The 25,841-nt window shown below is 37.7% G+C and overlaps 1 protein-coding gene across 1 annotated transcript in view; it reads right to left on the bottom strand.

Moving 5' to 3' along the window:
• Positions 1-2,353: 2,353 nt before the first annotated feature.
• The window catches only part of opcml (opioid binding protein/cell adhesion molecule-like), a 221,157-nt gene continuing 197,669 nt past the window's right edge, over positions 2,354-25,841 (bottom strand). The window contains exon 3 of the mRNA XM_087175099.1: positions 2,354-2,642. Within this exon, the coding sequence (XP_087031225.1) occupies positions 2,354-2,642 (289 nt within the window). The remainder of the gene's footprint in view (positions 2,643-25,841) is intronic.

Here is a 25,841-nt window from a genome sequence, read left to right on the forward strand (position 1 = left end):
CTGTGTGCAGTCACCATGGAAGCAGGTGCCCTATATTCCTGAGGGTATCGGCTGACAAGGTCACTGAGCTGATTGATGTTAGCCTCCAGAGTCCTTCCCTGTGTACGGGTTCAACACCAATCTCCATTTCTGAAGTGCTGGAGAGGAGAGCGCCAGCGGGGACGAGAGGAACCACTAACATCCCCCATGGACCACCTGATCTGTCTTTGCCATGGAGGTGGCTCAGTGTTCTGTATTCATTCACTCGTCAGTCCAGGGTGTGACATGAATCTGTGGCCCAAGCTACAAAAATGTTCTCACAACACAAAACTCCCACAGAGTTTGACTAGTGGTAGTGATTGTGTGTTATCACTGTTTGTCATCAGTACGTGAAATCAGGTCAACGCAGCATTATACCACTGTTGGGCCTAAAACTAGTGCCAGCATGGGGAAAATACTGGGTCACACTATCTCACTTCACTTCATGTCCCCTTACTCAATTTAACAGCAGGGCTGCCCACAAAGAAATCACATCGGCTTCTTTACTGTCATAGCAGCTATCATTATGCATTATACTTATATACAGAAGGTTTACACAAATACAGAACAAAAGGCCGGATTGAATAATTGTATGTATCCCTCCGCCAACCGAGTTGTAGTTTGCATCCATGTCTGCCCAGACTCATGAGATATATGTAGTGAAGAGGGAATTTAATAAAAGCTATTAATTGAATTTTATCATAATAAGCATGTGGATTTTTTGAATTACAGCCAAACATGTGTTTAGTGAGGTCAGAGTAATGTTGGCAGGCCAGTGCAGAGCAGCATGTCAGACAGCTAAGATATTCTCATTATTCTAAAGAAAACCAGTAAGGTTTAAGTCTGTCGTGATGAGGTGGGTGTAACCTACTTTTTGTTTACTTGCTGACAGCTATTTAATATTTTGAAATTGCTTGTCACTTAATAATAATTTATATTGTTATATCTTTGGCATTAGTGTTTAACTATTAATCATTGTTTTTTTATATATTGGCTTATCTCTGGTGTTTATTTATATTTGTACATTTGGTATATATTTTATATTATTAACTTTTATTCATCATTTCATTGTTTTGTTGTTGTAAAGTTTAATCTTGCATAATCTTTTTTTTTTTATGTGTGTGTGTTGTTTTAATACTGCTATTTGGGCTACACGTTTCTGTGAAAGGTGCTGTATAAATAAAGCTGAGCTGAGTTGAAATTGCTTGGAATTTGCATCGCTAATTGACATGCCAGGGGCTGGCTCCTCGTTCCGCTGACAGACACTGTTGCCCTCACATGCGCACTTGATTGTTGATGCAGGTGCAGCCCTCCTTTGGTGTTTTGTTGGCGTATCAAAGCCCACCGTTGCCTGTTCTGCCGATCTCGTGGTTTTCTCTTAGTCTCAAGTGTGAGCTAGAAGCATCCACATCGACGAGTTATCCAAGGTATGGAGAAGAGACGTATAAAATCCAGTGGAAAGTATATTTGGAGCTGCACTTCCTTGTCTGTGTGAGCCTATGAATGTCTGTTTTTTTTTTTGTTTTTTTTTTTCTAAAACCATGCCCTGATGCTTCTTGGCATCAATTAAGAGTTAATGAGATATCATCATGAATTATACAGTGTGAAAAATACTCAATGTTAATTATGATTTCATGAAAGTGAATATCATCAAGTTGAACCGGTTTTTGTGAAGTTCATGTCAATTATTTTTCATAAGATGTGCTGGTTGCAATGTCTTTCAAAAGGAAAAAAATCTGAAGTTTTTTTCCTCAAAGAAACTGAAACTATTCTCTTTTTTTTTTTCTCAACTGATTTTAAAATTTTAAGTAGTTAAATTTGCATTTACTCAGGGCTGGCAGCAGTTTTTTCTTCATATAATGCACTCTCGGTGGTTTTTGACACAAATATTTAATCAATTTTTGTAATTATATATTATGTGAGTTTAGTGCAGATATAGACCTCAGTTGCAGACGCAAGGATGGTGGTGCTAATTGTTTGTGGAAACTCGCCATGAAGAAAGATGATTTCATCATAAAAGTCTCAGAGCTGACAGTTGATTTAGTAGAACTTCGCAATGAAACTCAGCCGGGACATTTTCCAATGTACTATGCTCTAAATCAATACCTATCAGAAATATGAAATTAAATCGAGATTGAATCCCAGTTTCATCACCAGGTCTAATGCTCGCTGAATTCTATCTTATCAAAGCATCCTAAAACAGAGGAGGGAAGATTTTTTTTTTTGTTTTTGTTTTGACTCAAGACTTTGCGTTTACAATGCTTCACCTGTAAAAAAAACCAACACACCATGCTGCTGCAGCTCTGATCTTTTTTTTTGACAATTTGGTTATTTGCTACAACTGAATAGAATCGCTGACAGGGCCGGGGGAAGGCGGCAGCATCTTACCTTGAACGATGAGATGCACTTTTGTGGATTTTGGTTTCTTGTTTGTGAGGATGGAGCAGACGTAGGGCCCCTCGTCATGGACGTCGACGTTTTGGATCTCGATGCTGTACTCTGTGATGCCCGTGTTCTCCATCAGGATGACACGAGGATCCAGAGACCACTTCTCAGTTCCCGCAAACAGAATGGTGGTGCGATTGAGCCACGCCACTCGTGATACTTTGCTGTCCACGGTGCATCTGGTAGAAAGAGAGAGAGAAAGAAAAACACGCACAGAGATAAGGACCTATAGCATAACAGTCTGTCTCTGTGAGATGTAGAAGTGCTTTCTTTATTTTGGAATTTTGATGATAAGGCAGTTTAAGTTTAAGCACAAAAAGCCAAAAACAATATAATACAATTACCTACAAATGAGTACAGCTCTGGTAAGCTTTTAGCCCGCACTTAAGCTTTGTTGTAAAGGACTCTATAGCTTGACTTAATTTGATTTCAGTTGGTGATGTGTTCAAGAGTTGACAGCGCTTCATGAAGAAAGATGACTGTCTACATTTAAATCAACAATGGGATATTTTACAATTGCAAACACAAAAGACTTACTTAAGTAGTAAAACAGAAATCCAAACAAGGAGGTGAGCCAAACAACTTCCACAAATAAATTCAGGAATATTTTCAAGGGTAACACAAGGGGCAACTGAACAAAAAGCACTCGGAACCACAAACTGGCACATAAGGAAACTCTAGACAAAGCTGAAGAGAACTGCAACAAGCAAAGCAGACAAACTGACAAAGATACAGCTACTCAACTTAAGAATACATAAACAGAAGTAGTGATTCAAAGTTGTGACAGTGTAAAATTATTACACATTATTAATTAATACATCATTAAGTTACTACAATTTGGAATTAACAGTAGTGAAAACTCTGAGTTGGACAAACTAACAGGAAACCCTGTCTCCTAGAAATGACATTCTTGTTACTAAACTGTTTCCCCATTGGCTGTCAAAGGCAAACTTAAGAAATTAATAAAAATTTTCAAACCTTATTTGGAATGCTATGTTTTAATAGTTTGAATTTTTAGCTTTTTAAAGTGTAGATAGCACATCTCATGCCATGTGAGAAATGTATGCCTGACTTGGAGGCACCAGCTGATTACAGATGCCTAATTAAATCAGTCAACATGTTAAAAATATTTCTCTAGACACGCAAATGTGTGCATTGCGCAAGCACTTCACTGAACATCAGAATGTGACACGCAACACAGATCATGTGCACACTGGCTTTGCCTTCTACCTCGGATCCCAAGAGCATCGAGAAGCAGGTGGGTTAAAAATAGAAAAGTGCACTTTGACATACTCCACATGTACATGTATACCTTAAACTAAAAAAAAGTAATGTTAAAAAGTAATGCATCTGCAAGTGCAAACTTATTAAACTGACTCACACTCTCACTAGTGCTTAACTTTACCTAAAATATATTAACAGCTACTGATGTTTGCCATTTTTAACCAGCAATAGTGATGGTTAGTTTGCTGATTAGTGCTGAGAACAATGCGGACTAAATGTTTTCCAAATTGCATTTTCCCATTATTCCCATATTGTACAAAGTGATATTTCCATGTCTTTTTTAATTATAAAACAGGTCTTGGTTCTATATTAATACTGTTAAAGTTTCAAAGCAGTCAGTCCACAGAAAAATGCACAGAGCCTGTATTCAGGAACTGAGGGTTAAAATGAGATGTCAGGACTTCTGTAACTTTGCGATGTCACAACGAAGCCCTCACCACATCCAGCCATGCCCCAAGCCCAGCCGACCCGTACCCACCATCCGACCTTGCAGGATTTGGTTTCTTTTAGTGTTTACCTGAAATCTGCATTATTTTTACGGTCAGAGCCTCTTTTCTGAGTGGCTCAACGACCTGTTGTTACTAGAGCCCCAGAGAAAGGAGATGTAAAACTAAATTGTGATGACTTTTGATACTTAAAACCCCAAATATGTCTTCTTATGGATCAACAATTATAATAAAACACTGGAAAAGTGTGACGTATGGGACCTTTAATAGATTTGTTAGAAACCTGGAGAGTAAAACTGGGAACTGGATCCAAAATGGAACCAGCTAGTTAGTTAAGTGGAACCAAACCCTATACATTAGCAGTGGAGAAGTGTGTGTTTCTGAAACAGTGTGAGCCCAAGGACCAGTGGTGGTGAAGTGGACTATGATGCAAGAGAGTTTGATGAACTTGAACATATTGATTAGTTTTTCTTTGCTGTGACTCTGGGTTGACAATAGAATGCATAATGAAAAAAATCTTTATTGTTGAAAAATACTCAATCAAATAGTAATATGAATGAATTTAATATACATAGAATGTGATATAGCAATACATTATTATATACAAAGGTATGTACAACAATACAAAAAACATATGTAAGTTGTTGTACAGATGTTACCCTGAATGATTTCTGTTTTTCCGTCTGACAGTGAAATTAGACAGGTAACTGCACCTCTGCTGATTTGATGCCAGGTTAAAACAAAAACAACAGCAAAGGCTGTACAAGTCTTTTTCAGTATTTCTTTTCCAGAATACAAACTTAATGAAAAAGAAAACCCGACTCAGAATGCACTGCGGTATTTATCCCACTTAACACCAGGATTTGGCAGAACATTTATTGATAGTATCAGTAAAAAAATGTAAATTCATTGCAACTTTGTGTGCCAATACTTTTTTTTTTTTTTTTTTAATTAATGGATGTTATAAATTTGGCACGAGTTTGCATGAGCCGTGAAAACAGTCTTTTAAAATCCAAAATGCCCTGAAGTTTAAGTCAGCTCACAGATGTGGGAAGATGAATTTAGTGCACAAAGCCTCAGCGTCTGGCTGATTAGTCTGCAAGTTATCACACACAGACCATATAGCACATCATCCAGGGAGCTTCACACACTCAGCAGTGTTTGTTCACCCCAGAGTGACACACGGCATTCACAGTAAATAGAGCAAAAACAAGAAATTTCAGGTTCATGTATTAACTTGTCCCTGCAAAAGAAAAAAAAAATTGTGCAGACTGTGTGGTGCTGAATACACTGAGACTCAGTATCAGCAATCAGAGTGACATAAGGAGCTTGTATATATATATATATATGATGGGATGAAGCGGGTCAAATCAAATAGGAAGCTAAAATCATCCAAACACAGAGACATATCGAAGGTGGTGGTTGTATTGGGGTGATTTGCCTCTCACAGTATTTGGAAACTTATCATGAAGTCGCAATACGACCATGTAATTCAGAATAATCCCAGTCATTATATTTGTGCTCTCTGTGTACAAACTGTGCTGGTGATGTGTCATGTAACCAAACTGTGTGACCACGACAACAACGTCTCCCCGTCAACAGAAGCATCGCATCTGATTGAAAAAAGAAAAAAAAGAAAACAAAAAAAAAAACTTTTCTGGCTCCATAAAATTTTGTCTTTAACCAAGAAACTGTGGGACAACCAATCAATTTAGATGAAGCGACACACCAAGGGAAGAAAATCCACATCAGAAAAAATCCAGCAAGAGAAGACAGTGCCTTTGAAAAGCTCCATTATTTGCTGGACCACTTCGACTGCCTCCCAACAAATACGGAGGATGAACTGTTTATTTTCAAAAGGAACACTGTTTCATAATGTTTCCCTTTAGAGAACTACACTCTCCAAAGAACAAGACTACAAAAGTTACCTTCAACTCGAAGAGAAGGATTATTTATATTTGCAAAGCTTTGAAGGAAATTAAAACTTTAGGTCAAAGCCCCACAAAGTAAATTTTGCAAAAAAAAAAACATGTCTCGAGGAGCCTTAATGGTCTTAAAAGGGGAACTAAAATATTTAAGGACTAAAGGTCAGCATTGGCCATTAAACTGTGCCATCTTTATTCAAGCCTGAGAATAGTTCACATTTTACTTGGAAATAAATAGAAAACCTGTGAAGCTCATCAGAGCTCAGGCTGCTAAAAGGGATTAACCATGCAGGAAGATCTGACCAGAGCTGCCAGGTCTGTGTGTTCTCTGAAAAGGGTGGGCTGTTTTGATGGATAGTGAGATAAAGGGGAAACCTGACATGATGATCTGACAACTTCCAGGCTGAGCTTCACTTTGTTGGCTATAGATCTGCACGAACAATGGCAAATTTGAAGCAGATGCTATTTATAGACTGAATAATTCAAATATCATATGATTAAAAGATTATTTCTGCCAATAAATTACATCAGTTAATATTTGATTTTATATTTAGATTTCATGTGTTAGGCATTAACTGACATGTTAACATGAATTTAACAATTATAGTAAATTATGGGGGGCATCAGTTCCTTTTTTTTAAGAAGAACCAAATTGTCTGTAGAAGATTATGAGAATAATCAAGCAGCAGCAGTCACCTTTCAATCTCAGTGGTTTCAAGTCAAATGCAAGGCAGTACTGTTAAAAGGTAACTTGTTCATTTTCACCCCTCACAAACCTCTCCTAGAAGAGTAAGTTGTTTCTTCAGCTGATCACTTTTATATAACAGGGATACTGATAGGAATGGTGCAAGCACTAACAGTGCAAGCAGAAGCAAGTTAAAACACAGGCACACGAGCTCAAGACTATAGATTCACTCAGGTGAATGAAAGGTGAGAAATTTTTAATATTAATTTGTAATTAAAATGTAAAATATCACTTGAAACAAGAAAATCAATTTGGTAAAAGTCCTTTTAAACAAATTATATGAGCAAATACTGAAAAAAGCATGTTCTGCAGTGTGATCTCCTCATGTGTGTACAAACATAAGGCTCCACACAGAAAGACAGGGAGAGGACACCTGCACACACACACCCACACCACTGTCCCTATATATCTATATACTCATGTTAAACTAAACCTATGCCTTTCTATAGGATATCACTACATTACATATCTCCACTTTTCCTTTAAGAGTGCCCAAAAGTGATGTGGAAATTAAATAAATGAATGAATAAATACATAAATGACTGTGATTAATAATAAAAAAATGAGTAGGCTACATTTAAATTTAGCCAGTAAATCTCCAATTTATTTATTCATTCATTTAGTCTATTTACATTTGCAGAGGGTGTCACTTGTAAACTAAATGTTGCCAGTGTTTGCCTTCTACCAGGACATCTCACCTTGATGAATCAGGGGAACATTGTCTGTACTTGTTGGTCACCTCATAACCTGAAATTATGCACAAAATGTCGCTCACCATGTTACCACATAAATATGCAGTAAATATTCCAACCAAGATACCTGATTATGCAAAACAAAAGCCAGTTTCGTAAACCCTTAGCCTTAAATCTGATCAGTAACCACAGCAGATCTTAGTCCAGTAACAATACAGGACAGATTTATGGGTAAGAATTTCAAAAACACAGAGATAATGTTGTTTTTATTTATTCCAAATGAGGCAAAGGTCAAGATGAGGAGCTAATACATTTGTACATTGTACAGAGGCACTCTTTAAATCAAGCAAATGAAAAGTCTTTTTTCTTTTTGTTTGTTTTGCTTTAATGCTCAGAGCTCAAAGTGCCTTTTACAAAGGCTTGTCTTGACATTACACATTTGGTCAAACGTTTGTCATTAAACTGTATGGGACATTTCTGGACTGCTGAAATCTTTCCACCAGAAGAGTTAGGTTCTGTGTATGCAATCTATGATAATCAATAACAACTTGGAATGTAAAGTCACAGCACTGTTTATGTCCTCTGAAACCAGATTCAGGGGCCAGCTGTGAGCTGGTAGGTACAGCGATCACGAGTGAGTGACACACCGTCGGCTGGACTGAGGTAAGATGACAGACCTTTGCCTGTGAAGACCATCCCATTGCTGGAATGTAAATTTGGCAGTATAAGTATGTAAGAAGGAGGCTTCATTTGCCTCACTGCTCACCCAGTGGAGATGTGAACACAATTAACCTGCTTAGAGCCAAGTCAGCGTTTTAGTCTCAGCCGCTGTAACATTTTACTGTAAATCAATGGATGACAGAATACGACCAAAACGTGTCACTTACGGTGGCGCTGAGAGCTCGACGCACTGCGGCTTAAACGCGCTGCGAATTCGGAATGAATTCACATGCGCTTTAAAAAAATCACAACACATGCAAATAAACAAATGCGCTGCAAATTCAGTCCCACAACACAACAGAGGTGTTTTTTCTGAGACACTAAAAAGTGATGAACCCGGCTGGGACTGGGTGAAGGCCCAAATGTGACTTTTGAAGTTAAAAGCATTGAATAACAAGTTTGTCCCAGGTTCAACACTTTTTTTCTTTATTAAGTTATTTTTTTTGCGTTAATTCCAATAGTGTGAAAGACAGACAGGAAAGTCAGGGAAAGAGAGAGAGGATAATAAAGCACAAAGGGTCACGGGTTGGACTCGCCTTCATGGTATTTTCCCCACTTTTGTGTATTTCCATGTGTTTTCTTAAGCTGCAGTGCATTGAGCTCTCAAGGTCACCGTCTGCCCAAATAAAGCCTGATAAATTAAAAATATATTAACATTAATCCTTACATTTGAGCAAAAGAGTCAGACTTTATTTTTCTTGTGTAAAAGAAAAATCAGTGATCCCACAAGTTTAAACCACTTAGTAAAAACCCATTACAATAATGCGAATATGCTGTGGTCCAAGAAACCACATCCAAAACAGAGCAAAAGACACACTATCCAATATAAAAGCTTACCTGTGTCAGATAACTTGAGTCACTTATTATTCCAACATAATGTTTATCATTATAACTGGTGTGGACCAAAATGTAAACAAAGTGTAATCAGTACATTCTGATGTCTATCAGCCAATCAGAACAAAGCAGCAGATATGTGCAGAGGACGTTAGAGGAGCAGGGGCCAAAATTCATGAAAGGCAATTTTCAAGCTTCTATCCCCGTGGTTCAGAATGGTGAATTGACTTACTACATTATTAATTAATTGTATACTGTATACTGTGCTACCTGCAAGTAAGCATGTGATTGCTGGTGGTCGCTGATGATGGTTCATGAGCAAACCCATACAGTAATCCAGTAGAATATATGGATATTAAGTTAAAAGCCTACAATCAAAATGATTCTGTTACTGTTTAAGTCCATCAGCCTGTATGTCATGTTTAGCTGAATACTTAGACAGACCATAGACAGACCACAGCTACTTCTAAATAGTATCAAATTCCTAAAGTGCATCAATATCAATATGAAAGGTAAATGAACAGTATATTTATACTTTATTTGGCCAAATACCTGCTGTCTGCTTCAAAGTTACTCATCGCACTGACTCACACTGAGTGTGTTACCATGGGAATTTGTCTCTGGGAGGCAAAACCGCAAGTACTGAAGCCCCCGTAGTGGTCTGTCTATTCCCCCTTCCCCTGTGACAGCCTTCCTTGTCACCGTTAAGGAAGAAGAAATACAGAAATAAATTAATGTGGAAATAAATACATAACTGTGGAAATAAATAAATGTATTAATTTATTTATTAAATTACATTTGGCTAGATTTAAATTTATACATTTATTTTTAATTAAGTAGAGTCATTTATTTATTTATTTTCCATGCCAGTTTGGGGGCCCCCACATTTCTTTAAGAAATGTACAGGGACCAATTTTTCGCAGTTTATTCATTTTAGTGAGAAATGCCTCAGTAGCAAAGCTGTCTGTCAACAAACAGATAAAAATATGAAGTTAATATCAGTCCTCTGTGCTTGAAATCCCTTGCACACACTACAGCAGAAAAAAAACACTCAACAAAGTGTTTCCTTAGCATAAAAATAAATTAGGTCATAAAATGAAAATATAAAAGGTTATCTTCCTCTCCTGCTATTTCCCCTGGCAGTTGCCACCATGGTGCTGTAGGATTTAGTTGAATGCATGGGAAGTCACAGGTGAAGGTGCAATAGGAGGAAGGTTCTATGTTCATTTTTCATAAGTCTTCCTCTAGTTACTCTGTGAACATGGTGAGGGGACGTTTTGTTCAGAGTCTGTGCTGTATTCAGCTTTGTCCTGCTTCATATTCATAAAGGTGCACAAATTCACAATGTGGAGCTGCTCAGTTCAGTCCTCCTCTGGCTACTGAGTCATTCCTGTGGAGCTACCAGAGGTTAAGTGCTCAAGGGCACCTTGTCAGTAGCTACTCAGGAAAGAAGAACAAAGTTAATCCTTTTTTTTCCCCCGTGTTACTCCCAGCTGATTCTGGGATTCAGACCATTGACCTTCCAGTGTGTGTCTTCGACCTTTAAAGGGGAAATTGACCCACTTAACTGCAGGGATATCTCCGTATCCAGATAGCTTTAGTGTGACTTGCCAAAGTTTAGCAATGTCTCTTGTCAAACCCAACAATGGAGCTTTATTGTGTTTTTGTTTTCACATGTAGCAAAAAACCATCTGAAAAACTCAACACCAACCAATATTCCCACAGATTGTAACATGGTTATGTCAATTGCTCTCTCCTGCGCAGAAATACACAGATTGCGGTAGACATATATAGTTTGTAGAAAAAGAAATGCTCACAGCAAGATCTGTAGATCTTGTGAGTAACCGTGTGAAGACTTCGGAAACAAAAAAAAAAAAAAGAAACTATGCAGGTGAGCTTTTAAAATGTAGCACCACAAACAGTTCTGGTGTGTTGGGGTGACAGCAAACATTTCTCTGACAGACATCGCTAGACTTTGCTATATTACCCTGAGTTCTGGGTGGATATAGTGTATATACTTTAGGGAAAGTGCCCTTCAAAAAAGCACATACAGTAACCTTAACTACTTAACACTCTTGGGTTTAGTTGTTTGTGTGTTTTCTGATTTGCGCGGAAAAAAGGAACATAGACAGACATTTATCCAGATATTTTCTTCGCAGCTACAATAGCAGCACTGTTCAACAGGGATGCAGGGAGACATCAATCATAAAAAAAGGAAGAGATACCAATGTCTCTACTGACAGGAGACTCACTAGACCAGAATGTAATGCAGACGCAATACCTGGCTGGAAATACCTGGCTGGTCTGTTTCTGACACTAATGCTGTCACTTTGGCTTTTGCTCTGTCTTTCTTTGCTTAAATAACTTGTCGAAAATAGCCCAGACACATTCTCTCAAGGATGACAAAATTAATTCTGGGAAATGTAGGAAGCAAAAATGTCTATATTATCCAAAGCAGGTGAGGAGGTTACCTCAAAGAGAAAGAAATTCTGACATGTACAGGGAATTCCCTTCATAATCATAATGGAGGTGAAGGTTACTTCCATCTGTTGTTGAAGAGCTGTGTTGAAGTGAACCATGTGGGGTGTTCATGTGGGGTATTGAGTACATAGTTTTGACAAGGTTCTCCCCAAACAGGACACCTTGCTGACAAGATGGCACGTTAGATCTTGAACCTTGAACATCATACAGAAGACAGCCTTCAAATTGGCTGAGAGATCCAGTACTTGGAGAGAGGCCAACAATGAGGTGACACTGGTCACAAACTGTTCTGTCGTAGCCCTCAGCTGGCAAGTCAGTGTAGTTTTCTAAACTGTACTTCACACCAAGATGATTGGTGCGTGTTGTGATGATACTTCGTGTTGTGGAGAGATATATAAGTGGTCGCAGATTCAAGGATCATTTCCAGCATCACACCCTATTGTATATATGATCTATGGTTGGTATACAGTGTTCTTCAACAGCCATTTAATTTATTTACTTTCATCATTGTGAGTAGGAGAATCAGCGATACTTGCATTAGATTCAAAAATCCCACCGTGTGTGTGGGATAAAAAACTGCAGCATGTTGTCTTGTTGTTTGTAATATTATCTGATTGATATCAGCCTCTGTGTTTACTCCTCACTCCCCCTTAACTGCCTTATGTTACCAAAGCAAAAGCAACATCTCCTGTTGCTGTTGCACAACTGGTGATACCCTGTCAGAAAATACATTGTATTTGACAGACATATTAGAGCTGAGCATGATCATCATTTCTTCAACACTGCATCTACAAAATACTGAAAAGTTTCTCTGTTCTCCACATTTTTTCATCCATATCATGTGTAATTTTTGAAAGAAGTAATGGAAAAGTCAGGAGCAGCCACGCTGAGCTGTTAGATGAAGAGCTGCGGGCGACAGGCTGCGTGCCTCCAACTCCTCAGAAATTAACCAACTTTACTGTGCCGCGCTGTTGGGAGGAAAACTGCTTGCACCATGGAACCAGATTGTGGTTGTAATTCTGATTGAGTGTCTTAATTCATTAAAATATTTGGCTGTACTATAAACAGAAACACCAGCCGGTCTTCTGTTGTATTTCTAAGAAAGTGGCAGCCCGATGAGTTTTCCCCGCATCCAGAATTCTGGGATCTGTAGTATTAAACCACACGTGCTGTTAGCAGCAGTAATCACAGGTGTTGCCAAAACAGTCAGGAAGACAGACATTCCTGGTTCCCATTAAATTAATCCCAATGATTTGTGATAACTTCTTAGTGAACATTTCCTCTAGCGCCCCCATGAGGTTGATGTGTGCTTTTCATTGAAATGCCTATCACTTGTCGTCAGTTAATTCCTTTTTGTCTTCTTCCCTCATGTTTCTATTTGTGTTTCCTGTTTTATTTTGATACTCACCTTGTGTCGTTTCAGGTCCCTGCACTTCCTGCCCTCCTGTGTGATTACCTGACCCTGTCCTAGTGTGTTGCACCTGTGTGTCATTGTCTCCCCTGCCCTAGAGTAGTTAGTCTCAGTGTTCCCTTCACTCTGTGCCAGTTCTTCTTGGTCACTTGTGTCAGTGTTCTAGCAGATTATTAGCAGCATCATCAAGTCAACATTTTTTTTTTTTAATACTTGTGACCAAATCCCTGCAAAACTATTGCGTCATCTAATGACGCATGCTAACATGCTACACTAAGATGGTGAACAAGATAAGCTGTATAGCTGCTAAACAATCTCCTTGTGCACGCCTTCTAAGTCACAAGCACAGTTTCCCGCTACCTCTAAGCTCTACCAGCTCATTTGTCTTCATCCAACACGCTCACCTTTAGCCAGTCACTAGTAAGCTGTCAAACTTTAAAGAGTCTGTCTCTTTGCTGTCACTCAGCTGTCATTTTAGCACCATGAAGACGACCCACCTCTGCCCGTTCACCACCCCGGCATGGGTGCCTGACCGTCTCCAATCAAACCGTCCGATCAGAAGTTTCCCTCTCATTCCTCAAGCTCCTCATCGCCACCACCAGTGTGTAGTCTTCGGTGGAAGTTTCCTTTTTATAGGAACCACCTCACTGAAAGAACCTTTTACCATGATTATGAACGTCCTGTTGGTGTAAGCACCAAAGCCTATTCATCCTGTTTTAAATGAATTTTATTTTACTTCAAATTTGTCGTGCTCTTTTGTTATCTTTCAGAGTAACATACAAACAATTTCAGCATTACTATATGTCAGATTCTGTCATGAATCCCTCCAACTCTTAGTTTGTTTTCACCTAGTTTTCTTTGCTTGTATCATCACTAACTCTCCTGTCATTTCAAATTCTGACTCCCAATTAGCCAATGCATTCTGCTCATCACCTTCACCTGGTTTTCCCTGCCCATCTCCACACCTGTGGCTCATTCTCTCCTCAGTATATATACCAGTCCATTTTCCCTTGCCCTCTGCTGGATTGTCTTGTGTGTTACTGCCAAGCTTTCCAGCGTCACCTTCCGGGCGCTGCCTGATCTATCTGTTTTTGACCCAGTCTGCCTGTTTTCGGACCATTGATCTCCTGCCTGCCCCCCCCCCATTGGATTTGTGTGCCTGATTGTCTGATGACCTGGTTTGTGAACTTTAACTCAGACTCTGCTGCCTCATTGTCGTGCTTTTGGGTTCACATCTGTACTGGTAAACCTCACAGGTTCCCACTTTTTTCTCTACAAATATTATTTTTTACTCAACAGTGTATGTTCTCCGCTTTCACTTGGCATTTAGATAATACACTCAAACTGGGTGATTTAAAAAAATATCTTCTGAATTTGATGTATGGAGCAAAGCCTCAACAGCAGCAGCTTGGGCTACAATATTTATTCCTTCAATAAAGCAACCAAGACACAAGGCTTGATTCCTATGCTAAAAGTCCATGAATTTACTAACAATGAACATATTACCATGCATCCATTGTGTATTCAAGGTCCTATCCATTTTTACTGCATACCCAAATATACTACAGCCTGTCCCTCATGTGCACTCATGGCCTATCTTGTTTCCCCCTCCTCCAAAAAAAAAAAAAAAAAAAAAAAAAACTTAATTTGTTGGTTATATTTCATCTAATTCTATTGCACATTGACACTGCATGAAAGCCAGTCAAGGTGTCCAAACACATTTACTCAAATGTGTTTACACTCCACCGAACACAATTGGCAGCATTCGCAGGTTGGTTTACAATTTCAAAGTAAAAGGTTTTTGTTCTTAGGTTAAAAGCAACAGCCGACGATGAGTGGAGGAGTCAAATGGCGGTTTGCATCTTCACCAAGCTAACACTTGTCAACAGCAACATAGACCAGAGGGAATTGTAAATGACTTCTGGAAGCCAGGACAAAAATGACAAAACATAATAGAATTCACTCATCTCATGTGGTAATGTATTTGAAAACCTTCTTTTCTCAGCCAAACTTTGGGTACATGTTCCCCACATGAATCTATCAAGTGAAATCCCAGAATGACAATGACATGAAGACTGTCAACAGTCTGCTCCCCCACCCAACAGGTACTGTGCTTTGCAATCTTTCATATCGACACACACATTATAGCACAACACACGGATAGTGTGCAACAAAACATGGCTTCTGTGTGCTAAAAAGACACCGAAAACAGACACATCTGTGACTCAGTTCCCCCCTCATGTAATCATTGTGAGAGACAATGTTAGCTTCTCAAAAACACAGCTAAGATCAGAGACTATGTGTCTGAGCAGGAGTTAGAGAAACTTACTCATGCCTTTAGACCCTCAAAAGTTGATTATTGCAATACTCTTCTCACAAATAAAACCATGAGACAGCTACAGTTTATTCAGAATGTTGCTGCTAGGTCTCTCACAAAGTCCAAAAAACAAGAGCATACCATACCACTTCTCTGGTCTTTGCACTGGCTTCCAGTCAATACTAAACTGAATTCAAAGTTGTATTTGCCGTCTATTGAGTCACATAACGGTCTAGCCCCAAAATATATGTCTGAAATGTCCGATATACATAAGCCTAATAGGTCTATAAGATCAGCTAGTGATGCCTGGAGTTGAAACTAAAAAGGGTGAAATGGCTTTCAGCCATTATGCGGCACACTGGAGACCAAATCTGCCCAAACTGTGACTGGCTTTAAAAAAGAAGCTAACAGCTACTCTATTCTCCACTGCTTTCATTTAATCATTTAATCTGGCACTTTAACGCCTGTTTTATACTCTGTGTTTTCACTGTGTTTTCTGTTATTTGTGACCACTGTGTATGATAATGTACTATTCAAATACATTTACATTTCCTTGCCTACAGGTTCTTGTATAATTTAACCGAGACTCTCAATATAGTAAATAAATAGTCACAAGGAAGTGAAATGTATTGTTCTATGAAGTGCTGTGTGTTTGTGAGATTAGAGGATTAAACACAAGATTCCACTCAACATTGTGCAAAATTATTCTTAACGGCAAACGATGAGCCAACAACTGCCAAACATGCGCTCCATAATGATCATCACGCTACACTGCCCGAAATGTCAGCACCTGTTAAAATTCCAATTTTTCCGTGAATCAACACCAGGTCCCGAATTTGCATATCTTTAGCATTCTCTGGGAAGTAGTTTGGAAAATGTGCTTGAAAAGAGAAGGTTACGACATGCAGAGCCCAAGCCCTTCACAGTACCCTGGACAGAATGGGTGACAAAAGATTCATATCAAAGACAGATTATTGTTTTTCTCACCACACTGTTCCTAGCCTTCAATCCAATGGACCACACTGGATGAATAGCATTACTCATACTGTCATTTCCTACTGCCACTGCAGGGTCAGAGGCGACAGCCGTATGGGAATCCAGTTCTATCACAGCGCTCCATCAAAGTCGAGACGTGAATCAGAAATAGTTGAGAAATGCTCCCCACAGAACAAGTGTGACAGACATTTTAAGTACAGAATATTGTTACTCACTGCTGAGCCACTGTTGACCTACTGGCTTTATTCACAGCTAATACACATTTTAGGTTCTACAAGGAAATTGACTTTGACAGCCAAACATATTTTTTTTTAATACGTTTTGGAACAGTAGATGGTTCATTTACATGTAAATTGGTTGTAAACATGAGACTTTTAGATACAACAAGGTATTAATACTTGCAGCAGTGCGTAAAAGTTAGAAAATTATTTCCTTTATATCAGGACCACCAGAAAATAGCATCTGCTAAACTTAGCATCTGTTAAAATGGTGTGAACATCTCAAATAAAGTTCTGGTCACTTCTAAGGTTCCTCCAAGTCAGTATGCAAAGAAAATTAAACTGATAAAATCATGGGTGGAAATTTCATTTCACAACTGGGAGGGGCAATGAACAGTCCAACTGTATGTCGCACGAGCAGTACTCGCTTCTGGCGTGAACATATTCCTCTGCTCTGTTTTTAATCACACATAGAGCTGATTTTTATAATAACCTCATGAATTTGTAACAACAACAACACAACTGTTTTGGGATCAGCAGGACATCGCTTCTTTTGCAGCAATGAAGTTAAAAGGACTATCGCCTTGTGTGATGTTGGGCTTCTCTCCTGCCTCTGTGTATGTGTGTGTCTGCTCTTCTGTCTCACTCTGTTTAGACACTCAAATTTATTTACCTCTGAATCAAAGGTGTCGGTGTCATTCTGGGTAGTTGCAGTCCACTTTAACCCCTGTGGTCTTGTACCACATATATACAGGAAACCCTTAATACTTAACAAAAACACTGATAAAAAAAAAAAAAAGCTGAACAAACATTACCTGAGACTCCAGACTGTCTGACTGTCTCCCTGCCTCTCTGGGCCCAGCTCTGTTCTCTCTGTCTCCTTATGACACCATTATGTACTTACTTGGCGTTTTCTTGCACTGAAAACCAATAGTACATCCATTTTTCTTTTCTCTGAGCCACAACCACATTGAGGTTTGGTTTAGGTTTACATTGATATGATATGCTGTGAAGTGACATACTGCAAAGTGACACATACTCGTACAGTTGATGGAGGTGCAATGTTTTGATATTCTTGTCATGCTAATAAACAGGACCATAGGTTGTTATAAACCAGAAAATCCTATAAATCCTCTGTATATAAAATTTGAATGTAACCACAGTGGTGATCGTAGTAAAGCTATATTTGCCGTAGGAGGGAAATCATTTAAACATGTCAACAGCGAACTTGCAGATCTTTCTTCAATACTAACATTTTGCAGATAAGTTCAATTTAAATATTTGCCAAAAAAAAAGAAAAAAAAAAGCTATCAAACCTGTATGCTCATACAGTCTGTTTCTACAAGCATGTCAACCCACTACACTAGCGCTAACTGGACTGAGCCGTGGGGTGTTTCATAAAGTGACTCAGAAAAGAAGGGCTGTCCTGAAGGAGTCTAATTAACCAAGCCAGGATTTGACTTTCATGATGCCAACTAATAGCTAATGAGATCAGAAAAAGTCTGTTCTAAGAACTCCTCAGTCAATGGCCGTGAAACAGAGACCAGAGACACTAAAAGGGACCTATTATGCTTTTCTGAGTTCTCCCTTTCTTATAGCGTGTTATATAGGTTTTTATGCATGTAAATGGTCTACAGAGTCACAAGGATCAAAGTTTACTACAAAGGGAGTAACTCTGTCAGGGCAAAACCCAATTTTCTCTTTGTATGAAACGCCTTGTCGGGGGTCCCCACATTACTTCCTGGTCCTATTGACATCAATATGTCTCTTTGTGCTGCCTACCTGCAAGCTGGGCACCCCTTGCAAGCTTCGCATGCCACCACACAAGGCACAGCACATTATAATGAAGAGTTTTCTTTAGTTTTGTAGCCATGCTGAAAAGCAACCGCTTTCTCAATTGTCTGGAGAAATCTATTTCATTTTTCCGCAGTTCTCCACTGCTCCAAACATTACAGTGTGAGCCCGGCACTTCAAGCAGGTCTGCTTCAGAAACCACACACGGTTAGGCTGTGATCTTGAGTCCCCTGTTCAGCCACATTAAGTGTGAACTACAGAAATAACCGTTGTGAAAATGAAGCGTATGTCAGTCTGCATTATCATTGTGGATCAGTAATGTTTGACCATGTTACCGCAACCTGATGACATTAGTAAGTAAGCAATGTAGCAAAGATATAAATGCTTAAAAATGTGTCAATATTGACATGCTGTATCTCATTAGCTCGGAAAAATTATCCATAATTTAACCACTCAGTTCAACTTGTCGTTGCTATGGTAGTTGCCAGGGAGCTGACCAATCAGAGCACACTGGGATCTGATTGGTCAGCTTCAAAGGGGGGGGGGGGGCCTTAAAGAGCCCTGAGCTCTAACAGTGTTTCAGACAGGGGGTAAATAGAGTAAAATGTACAGAAGAAGAAAAATAATGTCTTTTCAAAACATTAAAGCATGTAAATTTATTTCAGTCAACACCAAGAATGAAATGAACACTAAAAATGGCCATAATACGTCCTCTTTAAGCACTTAACCGTAAAGTAAACTGACATAAAGACAAAACTGATTTTCATAGCGACAGAGATGGTATTAAGTATATAGATAGATAGATAGATAGATAGATAGATAGATAGATAGATAGATAGATAGATAGATAGATACTTTATTTCTCCCCTGGGGAAAATTCATGTAATAAACAATACAAAATAATTCGTAACAATAACCACTGCAATTAACAATGTTGTAATTGAACAATGAGCTCAGACTCTGACATAAGAAGACATGGACCCATGAACTCCTCTGTTAGCTTGGTTTGTTAGCACTCTGTGTCTAATGATAACATTGAAAGTTAAAGTCCAGTGTGCGAAACATGAATTTTCAGACATGCTCGGAATCATGTATAAGATTTATAAGAGACAACATGACATTAAACAACACTGATGAATCAAATAACATCCCAGCAAGATTATTTTTATAGCAAGAATTAGCATTTCATCGAAACTAAAGTCCTCAATCACCTGGCTGCTTGTAAAGTTTGTACAAGTGATGTAACGTCCTCTATAGAGTTGAATCATTGTTCGAAGATATGATATACTGCAAAGCGACACATACTAATGAAGAACATTCAGGAAGGGACCTTGATAAAAACACTGCATTTCAGTCTTACTCACTTTGTAAGACTATTTTCTGTAAGACTGTGTAACACTGGTTTAGCTTAAGGTGAAGCTCATCCGGAAAACTAACCCGACCAGGCTCAGGATAGTCTGGAAGAATACGTTTCCAAGGTATCTTAAGTCAGACTTATTCAAAGCACCATCATTAACTAGAATTTCATGGCAAAATTGAGCCTGGTTTAACTGGTAATCTTTATTAAATGCTGTGGTCTATTGAGAGAAATGGTGAACAATTTATTTATTGGTTCCACTACATTTATGAAACAGCTTTAGTTAGCATGTTGTTAGCATGTTGGGGTATTGGGTGGCAGTTGGTGGTCTCTGTGGCAATGTGTTTACAGATTTAAATTGAGTAGAATGTGTTCTAAATGTTACTGTATCTGAATGTTATCTATATATTATTGTTCTTGACATTAACTCAATAACCAAATGTCTCTGGCAGCTTCCAGTCTCCTTATGGAAAAAGCATGTTACACCATGAGTGAAGTGAGTCGTACAGTTAGGAGGTGTTTTGATGTGCTTGTCATGCTAATAAACATGACCACATACCATATACCGCTAATATTTTAGAAGCAGAATAACCAATGATAATTTGCTCAGGCTCGATGAACTACAGTAAAATGCTACTTTGCTAATAGTCTATTTTTGACAAACTTAGCTCAGCTCGTTTTAAGGCTCCGTTTCTGAGTACAGGCTGTGTGTGTTTCTCTGTGGACTGAGCGTTTTCATTCTTTCACAGTATTAACATAGAACCTAGACCTGCTTTATAATCAAAAAGACATGAAAATATTGATTTATATAATATTGGACCTTTAAGTGACAATGTCAGTGCAGCACTTTTACTTGAAATGAAGTACATTTATATTCTAATATTGTTTTTTCTTTTTTTTTTTTTGGCCACTCAAGGGGTTGCAGTAAATTGTGAATACAACACTGACATATCGTCACTGTTTAAGCTGATATGTAACTTGTTAGCAAACAGATGCTTGTTCCCATATCCAGCAGTTACAGAGCAACATTTTCATTCTTGTGGAGCAGTGTTTGTGTCCACCTGATGAATGTGAGTCCAGTATTTTCTCTCTTTTCATTATGTTTTTGGCATCCACCAACTCCTGATGATGCCATATCGATGAACTTATCCGCCACATCACAAAATGTTCAATCACAACGCAAACAGTTTTAAATATATTTATTCTGTGATACTTGCCCTCTGTTTCCATAAAGAGTTTTTTTTTTTTTTTTGCTTCATGCATCTTTCATTCACATACTGAAACTGCCGTTTCCCTCTCAGCTTATTTCTCTGGTGGGCCACACTCTGTATGGCAAAATGTTCTAAATGTTATTTCCATAGATCACAGTTGGCCTTATTAAGCTTCATTCTCCATCCTGGGAAACCTTCTTTGATTAAACTACTCACAAGAGCCATAAGGATGGCTACATATGGTGGAAACACTTAAAGTGCTAATGCTCTATGAATACAAGGCATTCAATAATACAACAAATTATTACCATAAATTATTCATAATTATTCACTCAGTATTCATCTCTCCAAGGTCATGGGTACTGGCTGGTATATATATCAAATGGATGCTACTGCCTTGTCACAATTAATCATTAAGAAACAGATAACTGGTGGGCAGCCTCAGAGCTTATGTCAAGGATTCTTCATCATTACAATGGTGGGTGTACACACAGACAGCCAGACAGCTTTGAGTGCATACTGGCAGTCTGATAATGGCCAGCACATGCAATCATTACACCATTAGTGCTCTTTCTTGTGTTCAACTGCTTGAAGCAAAAATAAATAAATTAAAAAAAAAAAAAGGAAAAGAAAAAAAAATCTCATCTGTTTCATAAGTGATGTCAGTTAGAAACAAACACATTCAACACTTTACTGAAAACAGTAAAATGCCACAGATGCTCAGGGTCTTTCACTAATAAGGATCACTGTGTCTCCAAACTCGAATAAAATTCAAGCCATTTCATAAGGGAGCTACTAAATAAAATGTGAAATCATCTAATGCATAAATAGATGTAAGTGGGACAGGAACAGGAAGTGTGAACCAATCAAGCAGATTGATGGTTGGCAGCATTTTCAGACATTTGTACATTCATGAAACCCTTTTATTATGATTTTTAGCTTGAACAGCATTTTGACCAAAGACAAAGAAGAGCTGACTGACAATGAAATATGTCCAAAACAAACCAAATTGCCAGATGTCATGTGCCCATTGTGCGGACATTTTTTTTTTTTTTGCCAAATATCTTGTTTAACAAGTTAATAACAGATGCTTCTATTATTTGTAAAATTAAGTTCCATGATGAAAAGACACTCACATTACTCTTCATATTTTTTATTAGATTTAATAATGAATTTTACTGGCAGATTTTTTCAGGTGGGGGTTTTTTGGGGGGTAACTGAATCAGCCATTACATTTTTCTAACTAAAATACATTCTAACGTTTTAACACAGAAAAAGTATTAATATAGTCTTTCATGATTTGCCAGCTTGCTGAATGCTTTTATTTGTAGTTTTTGTGGATAATGGACACTCACTGTGGAGATGTGCATATTATAAGTAGACGTTCATTATGAAGGACGATTGTACATATCTATCATTGTGCTGTGCATACCCAAACTGCCGGAGACCTCATAATTCTATTAAAATGTATGGCTCCCATCTCTACATCTAAAGTCTCAAAACCAAGTGAAGCTAAGTTGTAATATTCAAGAACAGCTGCCACACATGTGAGTATAACTGAATTCTCCATTAAAATCTTGGAGCAGTTTTATAGTGATAATTACCATGTCATGTATTGTGTCTTATTTTTAAACTTTCTTAAGGAAATGCCGTGATATTGTCAATTGGACTCTGTGGCTAGTCTTAAATGATTCATCTCTTCGAATGGAAAAATACTGAATTGCCTTTTATTCTTAATGCTCATTTCACTCCATGTACAAAATTGCAGCTATTTCGTGGTACATGTAGGTGTATTGAATTTATAAAATTACATAGTCATTTCTCATTTTAGACCACTTTACTATTCACTTTAATGTCCCTTAATTTACTTCACTGTAAAACTTTTCACTGTAAATTTACAGAAATTAACTGGCAGCAGCTCTGCCTTCTAAGTACTGTATTTTTTAAAGTTTCTTCCTGTATTTTAGAATTTCGGTGTATTACTACAAATACATTTGCAGCTCTTTATGTATTCTTGTAAATTTGCAACACAATACTGTTCACAGTTTTGTCAGTAAATTACTTTGTTTACAGTATGTAACTATTTGAATTTACATCATGTATTTTGTATTGAATGATAATTAAAAAATGTTACACTGTATTTTTTTTTTCTCTCTTGACAGATTCTTGGAAATGTATATAGACCAGTGTCTTTTAAGGTGTCCTTGCACACATAATGTCCAATGTATGTTGTCTTTGTTTTCTATATGATGCCATGATGAGGTATTTATGTAACACACATTTGAGAGAGATACAGAGTTTTTTCTGTTTTTTCTCCTCAAATGGGAACTTTTGCTCTATATAACCATTATTTAACAATTACAATCAGTAATTCACAATGAAAAAAGAACTGAAAGAGAAGGTAAACCTACATATTTTATTTGAATAATTCCTGATGAAGGTTCATACATCATCAGAACTTCCTTCAGTTGAATTAAGTCAAAATGTCACCTGCCTAGTAACTAGCGCTTCATTAAAAAGAGATGTGAAATGAATGTAGCCACTATTAGGCTTTCTCTGCATTGTGACATTGATTTTGAATGACTGCTGGTTCTTGCCTATAAAGTCCAGGGCTAGAGGACATTGCTCACTTATTTTTACAAATTACAATAAAAATTAAAAAATAAAAAAACCTTTCAACATATCAGATCATCTGGGAGGAGCAGCCTGCTAACTGTTCCCAGTTTTAAACAAAGCAGGATTTAGCTTAATGCTGCACTAAGAGGAACCTTCCACAGGATCTGAGACTTGCCCTTCATCTGACTCTTTTTAAATTAATCTCAAAGCTTTTATGTTCTGGTCTGTGTGTTATTAAAATTTCAGGCTACTTAAAATTATACTATGCCCTTTTCTTTGTTGTCTGATTTCTGTTTCTTTCTTTTTATCTTGTTTTTCTTCATTTCTTATTAAATACCTTTCGCCTTAAAGCATTTTGAGTTCATTCTAAGGTATAAACAGTCTTTGTTTTCCAGTCTTTACTTTCAGCTAGCTGTAAGAATATGTCCTGGCTTTGTTCAAAGGGATTTACAGTCAATGCTATAAATTGTATTTCTTATGCATTGACAAAAATGAATGTTCCAGGTTTCCCAGTAATTCCTGTAGTTTCTCTGTACACACTCAGTATCTCAACACTTTCTAGATCATATGTGCATTTATTTAACTTTATTGTGTCTGATATACAAAACAATACATTTTGTATGTTTTCAGGATAAATTATTTTTATTTGAATAAACAAAGTGTAGTGAAATACATGTGCGGTTGACTATGAAGGTGATTAACTTCCAACAAGCTTTTATTCTCAAGTCCTCCAAGTGTCATAATATGTACTAGTCTTTCATTTTCCTTCTGCACAACGATGCACACATTGACATTTCTGTGTAGCTGTGATCAGACTGTTAGCCATGCTGCCTCAATGTAAATATATTGTGAGTAGAGTATATGCAGCTGTGTGCTGGTAAATGAACGACAGAGCCCTGGTGTAGCCTGTAGCGGTGGCTGGCATGTAAACTGGCACAAGTTCCACTTCAAGTGACATGAATTGTCACTTGCTCCAGATGACTGATTCACTGTGTAAGTGCCAGTGTCCACTGTTGCAGTTCTGTTCTTTTCACATGCTAACTGGGCTGTGTCAGTGTGGTTGGCTGCTTTCTAAGGTGGCTTCGTTTTGTGTGTCAAATTTGTCTTCATTTTACAATAAAATGGATTTGCAGGTGCTGCTACATTGGTCTCTAACAGTATGCTTCACTTCTGGACACAACCCATGAGTAATGTCACAGCAGGTGTTTAGCCTTTTGTTAATTATGTCACTTTTATTTAACTAATTTTTTTTTTCTTTTGTGTTTGTGTTTTTTGTTTTATTTATTTAAATGATAATACTTTATACCAGTGGTTCCCAACATTTTCCAACTCATGGCCCACTTGAAAATCTCAAAAAATTATGGCCCATATCCAACCACATAACAATATGGAGGCCAAATAATACATTCTCAGAGCACCTTCTTTATTTTAATGATAATGATCATTCAGAATTGACCTGAAAGCAGAGAAAGCTCTTTTTTTTCTGTTTGACAGGGGGTACATCACGTCATGATTCACTATCTGACTCTCGACTGATTCCTTTTAACTCTTCCTGTTGCTAACCAGATATCCATTTTGATGGTCCCGTTTTTGCCATGGATGCAATTGTTTGGTGCGCAGTCAGACTGAGATAACAAACAAGTATACGATGTGGTCCCGAAACGAACATACAAGTTCTTGACATTGACTTCTTACAGTAATAGGCCTTAATATGAGAAAAGACAAAAAAAAGAAAGAAAGAAAGGCGTTTTTTAACATTTTTAATGTTTTCAAAGATTAATTGTTATTTATTTTATAACATTTCAAAATATTATATATATTATATATAACCTAACCTATAAATATATATATATATATATATATATATATATATATACACATATAAAATTTTAATATACCAAAATTGTACTTTGTTTTGTTGGTGCATTTGAAAAACTCATTTGCTTTGCCATTCCAATATCATTATTATATATGTGTTAAAAATCCTAAGCAGGAGTGGCAGAGGCATCAATGTGTGGTCATTTGAATCATCACATTCACTAGAAACTCATCTTGAACTGATTTGGTCAGCTTTAAATTGATTACACCATGTCAGCTTTAGACATGTTCCCTGAACCAGATGCCACTGTAACCTTTACAAATGGCGTGTGTCAGCAGTGGTGGGGAAAATAAACTGATACAGATGGGAATAAAATGAGCAAATAGAATGGTAATTTTTTTCTGTATCAATTTGTGATATCAGATTATAAATTAAATAAGGGCTCACTGAAACAGCAGCTCTCACTGTGTTATGAAAGATATAGTCAGCGTCATCTGAGCTCAAACTGACAT

The sequence above is a fragment of the Seriola lalandi genome, unplaced genomic scaffold (assembly GCF_002814215.2).
Source record: "Seriola lalandi dorsalis isolate HSWRI2012SDOR001 ecotype SW California unplaced genomic scaffold, Sedor1 jcf7180002054415, whole genome shotgun sequence".
Taxonomy (NCBI): Eukaryota; Metazoa; Chordata; class Actinopteri; order Carangiformes; family Carangidae; genus Seriola; species Seriola lalandi.